The sequence below is a fragment of the Calliopsis andreniformis genome, chromosome 2, assembly GCF_051401765.1.
Source record: "Calliopsis andreniformis isolate RMS-2024a chromosome 2, iyCalAndr_principal, whole genome shotgun sequence".
In the NCBI taxonomy this organism is placed as follows: domain Eukaryota; kingdom Metazoa; phylum Arthropoda; class Insecta; order Hymenoptera; family Andrenidae; genus Calliopsis; species Calliopsis andreniformis.
In genome coordinates, this window is record NC_135063.1 from 3,298,753 (window position 1) to 3,311,178 (window position 12,426).

At 41.5% G+C, this 12,426-nt stretch overlaps 1 protein-coding gene across 1 annotated transcript in view; it reads right to left on the reverse strand.

The window, feature by feature from the left end:
* The window catches only part of LOC143188321 (uncharacterized), a 32,644-nt gene that overhangs the window by 5,476 nt on the left and 14,742 nt on the right, over nt 1-12,426 (reverse strand). The window contains exons 6-7 of the mRNA XM_076392527.1: nt 3,451-3,553; nt 2,453-2,475 (exon numbers count right to left, since the gene is read on the reverse strand). Of these exons, the coding sequence (XP_076248642.1) occupies nt 2,453-2,475; nt 3,451-3,553 (126 nt within the window). The remainder of the gene's footprint in view (nt 1-2,452; nt 2,476-3,450; nt 3,554-12,426) is intronic.

Sequence of the window (12,426 nt, forward strand, 5' to 3'; positions counted from 1 at the left end):
CATTAACGCCTCTCTTGTCCGCTGGCATTCGCACGCGGCCGTACGCATCAGCCCGACTTTCATTAATTCGTTTTTTCTTCTTTCATTTTTCCGCGCCGGGAAATTGCTCGGCAAGCAATGCGCGCAACATCGGCCAACGTTTATTTAACGAACCCGCTATACCACCCAGTGTACTCACAGCTGAATTCCAATTATATCCATACTCGAGTATGGCTATAATTTCAATGCTGACAAGTTTACAGAGGCCGTGAATGAATATAAACTCCTGGACACGGCGAGCCTTTGGCGCTACGGTTTTGATGCGATTAAAGGAAATGAAGGAATAAGGAAAAGCTTTAATCGCTACTACTTCCTGTACTAGTGACAGCTAGGGTTGAACTAGTGATATTTTTTCGGCTCCCTTAATCGTAAATTTGAAAGAATATCCTTCGTTTAGAAGATGTCAGTGTATTAGATTAGCTTCCCAGAAAAAAGCATCACATAAAGGCGGTACATGAGGACTTCCCTTATTAGCCAAATTGATATAACCGCTACCTGTAGCGAGTCGAGAATCTCTCCTGCTTCTCTGCCGTCCCGCTGACATCTTTCGAGCTTCCAACAGTACTTACATAGGTGCTCCTCAAACGTCGATTCAATATGAAATCGTGATCAAATTCTGATCGCATTCTCCGCGCAACAAGTCCCTCGACACGTTACCAATTAGTCCCTTATTCCGGCGTTAACTCTGCCATTAAATGATCGAGTTGCGATCAGTGGCTTGGATTACACTTCCAGCCAATAAATCTTCCTCGACGGTGCAGCACGACGCAGACACGTTTGGCGCCGGGCGCAGTTAGCATTGGCTGGAACGGTAATCACGACGTTTCGGTGTGAAAGGCACTTAAGAGGCAAATCGTGGATCAGCGAAGATCGACGACGTAGTCCAGGGAGGTTCGGTAAAACGAGTGTCGGATAATTAATTCGGGTGACCCTTGTATCCCGGGCCGGTAGTAACCTGCCCTCGGCCCCTTCCCATTTGCCCTTCTTCCCTTCTCCGTCCAACCATCCCGACGTCCCAGCTCGCCTCCGTTCGTTGATCGTATCGTGCCGCGGGTGATTTTAAATCAGAAAGTTAATTAGACGCGTTTCACTGTCCTTTATGTCGCCCGTCCGTCGCGTCGCTCCGCTACCCTTTAACGTGCCCGAGATCAGCACGAGAGCACCGGTAGCCCTGAATATACCGCCGTGAGCGGCTTTCATTATGCGAACTAATTAAACTCCAATCGACGCTGACACTCGAGACGCCACGGCTCTACTATGCTTCTCGTTTGCACCAATCGACGCCGTATGTGAGGCCTTTCCTTCACCCCTGCCACACGGCTGGTCACTGCCGGGACGCCGCGAGAACGACATCCGGATACGTCTGCGATGAACGAAGTACGACTGACATGTAAGGAGATTCGCTTTAGTCTTCTTGCTTCAGGGAAACAGATCGATTCAGTCGTTTCGTTTCGTTTCGTTTCGAGTAAATCTGGAGGAATCTGTTTGCTAAGTTGGATTCGATTTACTGGAGTCGAGAGAGTTTTTAATTTATCTGTACTCTTTTGCAAGACCCTCGGCGAGGCTATAGTAATTATCTCTGTCTTTAGTAGTATGTCTTTTTCTTGTTCTCTTTTTTTTTTTTCTTTAGTTTGGCTCTATTGTACAGGATTATATGATTACTGAACCGCGACTAATAATAATATTCATTATAATAAGGACAGGGGTGAGTGGTTGCCTCAACAAGGGCTCGAATCCCTTCTGTCGATGACGGTTCAGCGTCAGCAGCACACGTGGCGAAGTTTTTTGAATAGAGATAAGGTTTCAGAGAATATTCAACAAGGGGGTTCTAAAGGGAATTATTAGAAGCCGGATATCATATTTTAACGGCAGGTCAAAGGAACCGAAGTATAAATGGAACAGTGAACCGATATCCCGGCCGAGGTTGGCATAATTGCAAATCGTTTCGAGTATGTATAATCCGTTAGGTCTGTGATCCCGACACGCTTCGATTCCATTATGCCAATTATGTGTAATTGAACCATAATTGTTCCATCTATGCGTTATTATTCAAACAAGTTTTCTATTTCTTACAAGTACCTCGGTAATATTAACCAGCAGCAGAAAAACGGTAGAGGATAATATTCTTAAATATGACTAAGATTTTCTCGAACGAAACGAATTCGCGAACGGGCTGGCATAATTTCCCTGCGTTAAAGTACAGGCCTATTATATTACAAAAATAAACGGATAAAAATCCGTGTATTGCCGATAGCGGCCTGTAATAATAGCTGTACGCATACATGGCTGCATTAATCGTAACCTCAATAAGCGGCTTACTGGGTAATCCTATCAGCTGTATTAATAAACAAGTACGAGGGTAGCCGTAAGACCATCAGGTTATGAAGGTTTATAATAATTTACGTAATCTTACCTCTGCCACCAGCGCTCTTCATTCTGTAACACACAAAAAACACGGATCTGTTAGTCACCGAAGCAATCGTTAGTTAATCCTGAAAGAAAAATTAATTCTGTATCGTAGAACAGAAATAAAAAAAGCCGCAGTTAAAGTTCTCACATTTTATTCGTTTTTAATGGCTTTCCCACTTATCCACCATTTCACGCGATTCACAAACATCCCGCACGATGCTTCGCGAGTCATTCACCTGCATTCTCGTCAACGAGCCATTAAAATCGTGCCGATAAAAATTCGAGGCAACCGCTCTCTTCGAGTCTTTGTCTCGATCTCGGTCGGAGGAAGCCGATCGCAATAAAGATCCACCGCTTCTCGTCATGCTGTAACGAAGACACGACAGTAGTTACGACTGTCCTTCGTACGCCTTCGCGATCCGTTTTTTCCCCCGTTTTCTCCCCGAGGGCGTTTTTTGTCTTGTCACTCGACCAGATTCAAATCGACTGATCTAGTTAGCAACCGGTTCGCCCTCCTTATTACGGCTGCCGAAGCGGCCTCGGGATTTTGATGCATTGCGGGTAGGTGGTAATTTAAGGGAATCGATCGGGCCCAGTTGGCTGCGAGAGCCCTGCTAAACCGCGATCGTTTCGCGGATCTACCTGATCGCCGATCCGTATCGAGCTGCATCGCTGCCTCTTCCTCTTTGCACGGATTTCGAAGGCAATCTCGCGGAAACCGACCGTGCGCGCAGGTGTTTACGTTCTCATATTTCAATTCGGGATTCCACGATCGAACGGATAAATTCCCCCGTCGGGCCACTGGTAGATTGAATCCGTCTGCGAAATCGATTTGATGGAACTTCGTTGGCGCCAAGCATGCTGCTAATCGGATTCCTTACGAGTTACGAGTAAGTACCCCATTCTTTCGAACGCTCTCTGAATATCGTTTTCACGAGAACCTATTGCTATTTGAACGATTTATAGGAGAGAAAAGGGTGATGAACGATAGAGTGTACTGACCTTCGACAGTGGAGGAGCGTCACCATCACCACGGCGCCGATGCCAGCCGACACTAAGGACACTATCACTAGAGTGAGCACCCATCCCAGTTCTCCAGGAGCTTCTGTAAGAAAGGAAAAATGTTATCGGTTAACGTAACAAGTATACTCCAGAATCATTTTTATTTAATTTAGTGTTCATTTTACAAACATTTTTACTTATTACTATTGCCCATTTTTGTTATTATATTAAAATTGAATAAAGTCATTAAATAAAAAATGTCAAACTATTTTCAGACTTTATTTCCCCCCTACATTTTGCTCAAATATCCAACGACAGTTTCGAGTAAACCAGCTTGCGATTGCATGTTAACTTCGACAAGACACCCTGTAATTGGTCCAGAGTTGCGTTCAGTCTCCGCTCAGCGGGACACTAGCAGCTTTATTACACCAGTCTTGGTATTATTTCTTCGAGGACACCTACCGAAACCCTCACCCCCTAGCCTCCATTCGGCCAAGCAATCTTACTACTCGTGCATGCAATCAGGCGCGAAGTTATCGTCGGTAATTGAAAGACTGCACGAGATTCGAAACAAACGATCGGGGAGGACAGGCAGAAAGGGAAATGGAAGTAGCGTGTTACGACAAAACCACTTACTGGCCGCTTTAAGCGCGCTCTTTCGCGAGTCGATTCAATGATTTTCCGCGAGCCACCTTTCTGGTGGATGCCATCGTCCAACCAGTTTTCAGACCGTTCGTCCCGCGATTCTCACAGTTCGCGAGCCGCTTTTACCGCTTCTGTCTGGTCGATGCACGATCCTCGCGACGATTACTCCGCTCTCTGCGCGCTCATTAGCGACCAGCTTCTGCCGATTCCACCAGATATCTTAATCCTTTAATGAAACGTTTCTGCTTCATTCCTAATTTAGAATCGTAATCATCGCGACCTTTTTCCGCGGGACGAGTCCTCGAGTCGAGTTTACTGCCGGTGGAATCGCAAATAGGAGAAGAGGTGCAATTCTGTTGAAACAAGATAGTAGCTAAAACAGAAATACTCTTGATGACATCCTATTTTATGTGAAAAAAAGAATACTCATTTGGTGTAATGAATGCCAGTGACCGATAAATGATAGACTTTCTAGGATATCCAAGTGTTAGAGTTACGACGTCGATGTTTGATTATACCCTCCCCTAGACAATAAACTGAAAACGTAACGTGTGCCCCGTATTTCGTTCCAATATTAACGTGTTACATATTTATTCAAACTTTATTCACTGGACACCTACTTTAAAAGACACAATGCATAAAGGCACAACTTGTTTCGAGTCCATACGTTCTCACAGGCCATTTTAGCTCTCCCTTCGTATAAAACGTCGACAGACATAGGTGCTCCCGTTACGGGACGGCTGAAAGCGTTATTGTACCCAGTTTATTGTATTTGTCGCCTCGTGCAGAAACGCACGCGTGCTTGGGCCCGGCGATGTGCCGATCGTTCGCGACAGAGAGAGCATGAAAGGGTTCGTTCGAGAGGAAAAGAGGGCTGGTCGTAATCCGTTCGACTCTGAGAATTCACCGCTAGAACTGCTTTCCTTCGTGACTGTGGACGTCGACTGACCGAGTAACGTTTCGACTCGTGGCTGTTCGGGAGCTGCCGACAGTTCTACGCCCCTTTGTGCGGAGCACAACCTGAGCGATCACTTTAAAACAAGTTGGATGAATCTTAAGCTGGGTCTACTCCAGTGAACAGTTTGTGAACACTGTTCGCAAACTTTTTATCAGCCTTACTCGACTTTTCCATGAACGCCAAAAAACAGTATGCGAACAGATACGCGAAGGGTTGATTGCTAGGAAATTTAATTTCCATACTGTTCCTGAACAGTTCACGAACTCTAGTGTATTCTTACTTTTATACGTACATTCTAGTAGGTATTATTTATAGGAAACAGTATCCGATTTTTTTAAGCTTTCAATTTACATTTTATTTATAATTCAATTTTAGAACATTAATAACTATACATCAGTGCAGAAAATTTTAAACTGCTTTTGCTGAAAGATCTCTTAACACAGAACCAATCTTCACAATACGATTCTTTTTATGAAATCTTTTTTCCACATCGACAATTCTACCAGCGTGTCGAGAGGCGAATTAGGAAGGAGCAGAGGAGTGTCGATCAAAAAGAAGATTCGAGCTCAACGCAGCAGTACGTGAGATTGAATTAACTGCAGCAGGTCACGTGGAAGAGTGCTCCTAAAGACGAAGAAACGAGCATGACTGATAGAATGAGGGAGTAGGAAGACGCAGAAGGAAAAAGAACAGGCCCGTCTATCAGTGTCACGTTTCTGACGGGAACATAACAACGCGCGCGCCACGGCTGATAACGGCTTACAAGAAAGTTATCAATCATCTCCCGCGGAGACTGGCCACCTAGGATAATTCGTGTCAGCTCCGAGACGCGCGAACAGCTTCGCTATGTGTCAGGTTACAACGTTGTTTCGACGAGCCAGGAGATAAACTGGGAAAAAAGGACTGCTCGATTTTGGGAACGCGCCTTCATCTCGGATTCCCTGTCAGAAACGAATCAAGCGTATAAAAAGGGGACACGGTTTCTGCGGTGCTCTGCTCTTTGTATGCTAGTAGATTTTTGGTCGTTCATATGAATCCATTCGATCATCGGACCATAAGATTTTCTGTATTGTTCCTTAGTTAAAGCAGTACGTACTATGAATCGACTCATTTGCTACTTGTATCGAGAAAATCGAACGTATATTCTGTGGCATTTTTTGCGGTGATCGTAAAAAGAAAAGCTGTCTCCTTTAAATATGATCCAGAATTACCAGATATAAATCAATTTTAATAAGAACAAATTGAGCATTTATTAAAATGTCAAGATAATGTTTGAATAAGCAATTTCAAATGAATTTATCACGCATACAATCAAAGTCTTTGAAACAGGAAGTTTTTCCTCAACAGGTTCCTGTAATATAGAATGGCTTGTTTCCTGTATTGCAAAAATAAATGTACGGTAATAATAATAAATCGCAATGTCTGCCGTGATGTTTGTCTCGATCATGCTTTAACACGAGATCGTTTTGATGTTTTGCCATTTTCAGCTCAGTCAACGATCGGCCATTAACTCCATCGAGATAAAAGCGACACAGGAACTTCGCCCTGATGTTCTACGATCGTTTAATCTCGTTAGACGCGTTACCACCATTCGTTTCAGGATCAAACAACCATCATCATACACGAAGTTCCTGTAAATTGTTTCGTGTGAAATTTTACGCTCTGTCCGGTTTTAATTTATCGACTTGCGTTTAGTAGGTTATTCGCGATGAGTTTGAAAGTTGTTCAGAAAAGGGAAGCAGACATAATAAATATCGAAGTTAGACACTCGAGAATTTTGAATTTATGATCGTAGGTGATAAAGACTAAATCTGGTTGCTATAAATATCTAAAAGATCAGTTGCTATAAATTTCTAAACGATCGGTTGCTATATATATATCTAAAAGTAGAGCTGATATAAATAGATAAATTAATATCTAACTGGGTTGTAACAAAAACAGGAGTTGTGAATTTTGTTTCAACACTAACGATTTTATAAACATTATCCAAAATTTAAATTGTATTGTCGCTATAAAATACTATGTGCACGGAGCTTATTTGGAGAGTATTGTAAATGGATCGTAATAAGAATGAAGTAGTAACATAATGGGCTAAAGAGTTCTCCTTAAGCTTCCGCAAATGACACGGTCCTTGCGGGGAGGCGCGTTGAGTGGAACATTGCACAGTAACACGCGAAAGAATCATATTTATTCAAATGCGTTGATAACAAAACTACTGGACGAACTCGTTTCTTGCACTATTATTTTTTCAACGAGCAGGAACGACTTAGATTCAACGAGTTTCTCCGACCAGTAAATTTGATTTTCTTTCTTCAACCAGTTCCCTGATCACCTTGTTACATAGTGGACGGTTTCTTGTCGAGATTTTAACGATACCTTATTTTGCAAGAATCTCGAATTCGAAAACCACTTAATTATTTAGAAATGCGTATAAATCCTACGCACAGCACAGTTGTCCAAGAATATATTGCTTTTTGCGTGTTGCGATTAATACCAATAACAGGTTTAAATGAAGTACTTCAAATAGTAATAATAATAAACTTGCATTAAACAAATTTAATTATCACCTAGTGAGTTCAGCTTCTTGCATCTCCGTCTACTTTAAACGAAGTACTGCTTCAGATTGCTTCGTATATCAAAATTCAAAGCTTCCAATTATCAAGGTCAATAATAAATCCTCTATCCTTAATTTCTCCTCGCTGATTGCCTTTTTCATTTCACGGGTCAGCAGAATCTAGTCTTTGATTTGTAAATGTTCGTGGGGGGCCGACAAGTAAGAAGACGTGAATGCAACTGGTACACGCGTTCTGGGGCCCGATTTTACACGTGTTCTCTGCCACTGGCGATGCACACGCACGACACGCAACGAGTTCGCGCTTATGCTTCGCAGGATTTATGCGAATATCGTCCGTTTCGTGGGACACGACCGTGAACAGGTGCGAATGGAAGCGGGTAGAGGCGCGATCGTCCTGCGGCGCGACAACTTCACGGAAGAACTTCGTAGGGGAAGAAGGTAAGTTGTTGGAGATATTTACGACGAAGAACTTATGAGTGATAAATTGTAACAGCATGAAATGAAACGAAATATGAAGATTATACGAGGCTGTTAGAAGATAAACTCATTAATTCTATAACAACGTAGGTACATAGTACGTACAGAGAGCTGCAGTTATTCTAGACGTTACGAATTGTTTTTATTGAAAATGAAGGAAACAAATTGAACTAGTGGCGCTTCAGAAAAATTCGTATTTTATGCCCATTTTTCTTCTTCAGTCATCTTCATCAATTTCTAGTTCTTCTTCCACTTTTTTTTAATCGTTCCCTTTTGTCGTTTTCACTACACTCATATTGATTAAGAGTATCTCTGAATTTTCAAAACAATACACTGTGGAAAACATTGAATAACTTGAATAATAATAAAGATAATTAGATAAAAATTACACTATGTTATCTTGAAAAATGACTGAACATGCAAGAAAAATATCAAAATTCTTGATCTGTGCTTGTGCAGGATATCTCCAAACTAGTGGTACGAGCGAAAAGTGAGTGATCCTACATAAAAAAATTAAGTCGAAATATAGAATAAATTTTTTTAATATCATGTTTCGGTTTTGAGAAAACTGAGTTTGGATTATCGGGTACAAGTGTACAGAAGTACAGTTTTGGATGCTTGAAGAGCACACGGCAATATGGGAAGACTTTCGGTTTGATCAGTGACTGTCTACCGTAACCTGCAATGATTCCCCTTTCTTCGTTTACCTCTCAAACACGTATAACTACTGAAATTCAAAATGTAAAAATTTTATTGCGCATCATCGTCCTATTTTGTCGTGTAGAATTATCCCCTTGCCAATTGTAACACCAGTTCTGGAACACCTTGCACAATAAGTCTTTATTTTCAAGAGCGCCTAAAGTTGCTTTCAAGAGGGATTATCCCCTTAACTTTTCTTTCATTCTTCCTTTGTGTATCATCACACTTAATTCCTCGTCCCTTTACTAATCTTAACTGATTCTTTATCCACTCTTCTTACAAGTCTCAGTTTATAGTCTCATTCTTGGTCTTTCCTAGCACAGCTAACTTTTCTTCATCTGAATCTTCTCCTTCTTCCGTCATCATCGATTCCGCCTACCCTCTTATTTCTTTCAGAGAAAAAAGGAAATATGTATCTACTGACGAAAGAAAAGAATGAACTGAAATCAGAATATAGAAGACAAAGGGGAAAGAAGAAAGGAGAAAAGAAAAAGCAAAGAGCGCTAAGAAGAGAAGAATGAGAAAAGTGTAGGGAGGCGCTAGGAAAGAGAGGAAAGGAAAGAAAAGGAGGAAAGGACAGTGTGAGATGAGGGAAGAAAGAAGGGAAAAAGGGTGAGAAATCTGAGGAGAAAGGACGTAGATGAGAAGAGTGAGGGCTAAGCAGAGAAAAACGGATAGAGACAGCTAAGAAAAAAAGAAAGAAAACACAGAAATCCTCTGGAGATCAGGAATGCCCACCCTTGTAGGGGTGGAAGGAGTCAGTGGGACAGAAAGACGCCGATCAAAGTCAGCGAAACCAAGGAATGCTCTGAAAAATTCACAATCTCGGCGTAGAACATGTGTGTAAGTCCAGAGATCATGATAACGATGTCACCATAATTGATCGATCGATTAAATTCGCAGAATCAAGCAACTGCTGAATATGTAGGTTCACGTAAAACTGATAGGTATATCTGATAAAGCAGTGGTTCTAGCAATATGTCTAACTATACATACATGCTATTATAATAGCAAATTCACCTACCTATTACTAAGTTCAAATTATTAGGTAGATAATAATCACTTGATTATATCGTTCTCCAATATTGGCATCCATATTAAGTCGATCAGCCTTTACGCAATTCGTTGCAACATACAAATATCTGCTAAATATGAAAACTTATGTTGTAAAGTTCCTATGAAAAGTTACTTGACAATCAATCATTTCTCCTCGATTTTACACGTTTTTATAATAATTATTTCTTCTTGAATCATTCCGTTCTTTAAACCATATTACACAGTTCTCGCCTCTGATTCGCTTTAGATACGTTTCAATGAAAGATTTTTAATGAAATTAAAGAATATCTCGTACGAGTTTTCTGCGATTCCCGCGACCATTATGCAAATTAACGATTACGCGGATTACGCCGTTGTCGATCGGAACACCTAAATTAATGGACACGGCGGCGCTTCCGCCGAATGGCGAGACAAGACCGTTCTCCATCTAACAGATAATCACCCAACGGAAGCGTTAAATGGAGACTGGCGAAACATATTCCGAAATCTATTACGCAAACCTATTAATTTTAAGATGAATCGTGGTACTACTTCGAGCTTAGATTCGATTCAAAGCTACGGACAAGTGTCTTCGAAACATTAATCATCAGCATCATCTTGATATGTATCGATTCTCTGACAGCCTCTGTATCACAGCGCTTTTTATGGATCAACCAATGGTGGTCTTTCAAAGATCTACGAAGCTATTTGTTCGTGACGCAAGTAGAGCGAAGGAAAGGTTGTTGATAATAAATGATACATAGCCCACATCGAGACAATTATCGCTTGAAATAATAACTAAAAAGTTAAGCGTGTAAATGCCACTAGTTATGCATGCACCCGTATTCATTCATAAAAATGGCTGAAGCCGCGACACTATTGTGCACTTTTTGCTGTGTATTCCTTTTCTCTGCAAGCCGACTAGAAAAAGCAGGGCTTGTAAATTTTCTACTTTGTGCAAGCCAGGCTAGTAGAAAAAACCGGTTCTCGTACAGGCGGCGAACACAGCGAGATGAAATATCTGACATATCTCTCCCTCTCTCTCTCTCTCTCATAGCTTGAAGCTCGTCACGTGGACCGCATCCAGCGTTTTTTGCTGCTTTGCAGTTTTTTCCCCAACATCCGCGAAATCGAGTGCGAGACGTCACTGCTTCGGTGATTCCGAGAAACGCAATAAAACCTAATCCTCCCGTAAAAAACGCGTCCTATGCAAAGAACTTATCGAAGTACGTTGATCGTAAATGTCATTTTTACTTGCACATCTTCCTACTTCGCGAAAAAGTCTTGCAGTAAAATCTCCCATTAAGAGTGTATTTTAGTCTAGACCGTAAGTTTGCAAGTGTTCTTTGGCATAATCATTTTTTGTATGGTAACACATTTTTATATTAGATTTTTTTGAACATTTCTCGTTTATACTTAAGGAGTATACACAATTTTTTTAGTGTAAAAATATTGCAAATTGTAAGAGGTATAGCTGCTTTAGTAGAGTTTCTTCTCTTGAAAGTGTCTTCATAGTTGCCATGATTCCGGCCGTTTTGCTTAGCTAAAAGGAACCAATTGAGAATAACCCTGTTGAAAATGAACGTGGCTATAGTCGGAACTAGAATTGTGCAAAAATATTGAAATTAAAAAACTTGGTAGCACATTAAAGTCAGATTACCGATTTTTTGTACCTATCTCTATCTTTGGCATGTTAAAAATAAAGCATTATTTTAGTTTCGAGAAAATCGCGTTTAAAGTGTACCTAATACTATACAACGCTGCATCATAAATTCCGAACAAACGCTTCTAACGTGATTAATTTTGCGAATCCACCAATATCCATTGGCAGAAATATTGTCGAAGGCATATACTTTCAGAAAATGAGATTAAAAAAATCGACTTTCTTAAGATTCTAGGTCAGAATACCCTCCTAAGTGCCATTATTTACTATTCTGTCGCTTGGTAAAAAGTCGAAAAGTAAAGGTCGTGAACAGCTGACAGGGCAACTCAGACCGCGTACCATCCACGTTCTCCCTTTCGTTGCAAAATTACTCCGCGGCTCAATATGCGTAATTACAGCGACTTGTCATTATCCTTCTCGAGGCCATCCCTCGCATCACGGACACGTTTCACGGATGGAAAAAACCGAACGCCCCTAAGACCGCGCCACGATAATTAGAGATTTACCGTAACTCCACTCTTCCGTCGATACGCGCTGGCCTTTTTCTCTCGACCAAAAACCGTGTCCGTCGATGGACATCACCTTCGTCCATGCCTCTTAAAGCACATCGACGAAGAGTGCCCCATACCACCCAGGTGTTTCTTTCGTCTGGATTCCTCGATGGTTTTTCTAAAAGGAGCCAACAACCCCGTAACCACGGTAATTACAGGCACGATTATTTTTAACGTCCTTCGATTCGCGGACGCGGACAGGCTCTGCCATACAATTCACTCGTGCGCGTTCATTACCTTCATTTTGGCTCGATAAATTCGGGACGGTTGATTAAGGTCGTCGTATTACAGCGACTCAAATGAGTAGACAGTGAAATGTCGAAAATACGACTTGGCAAGATTGGCCGGTAACGCGATTATAACTTAATTCGGT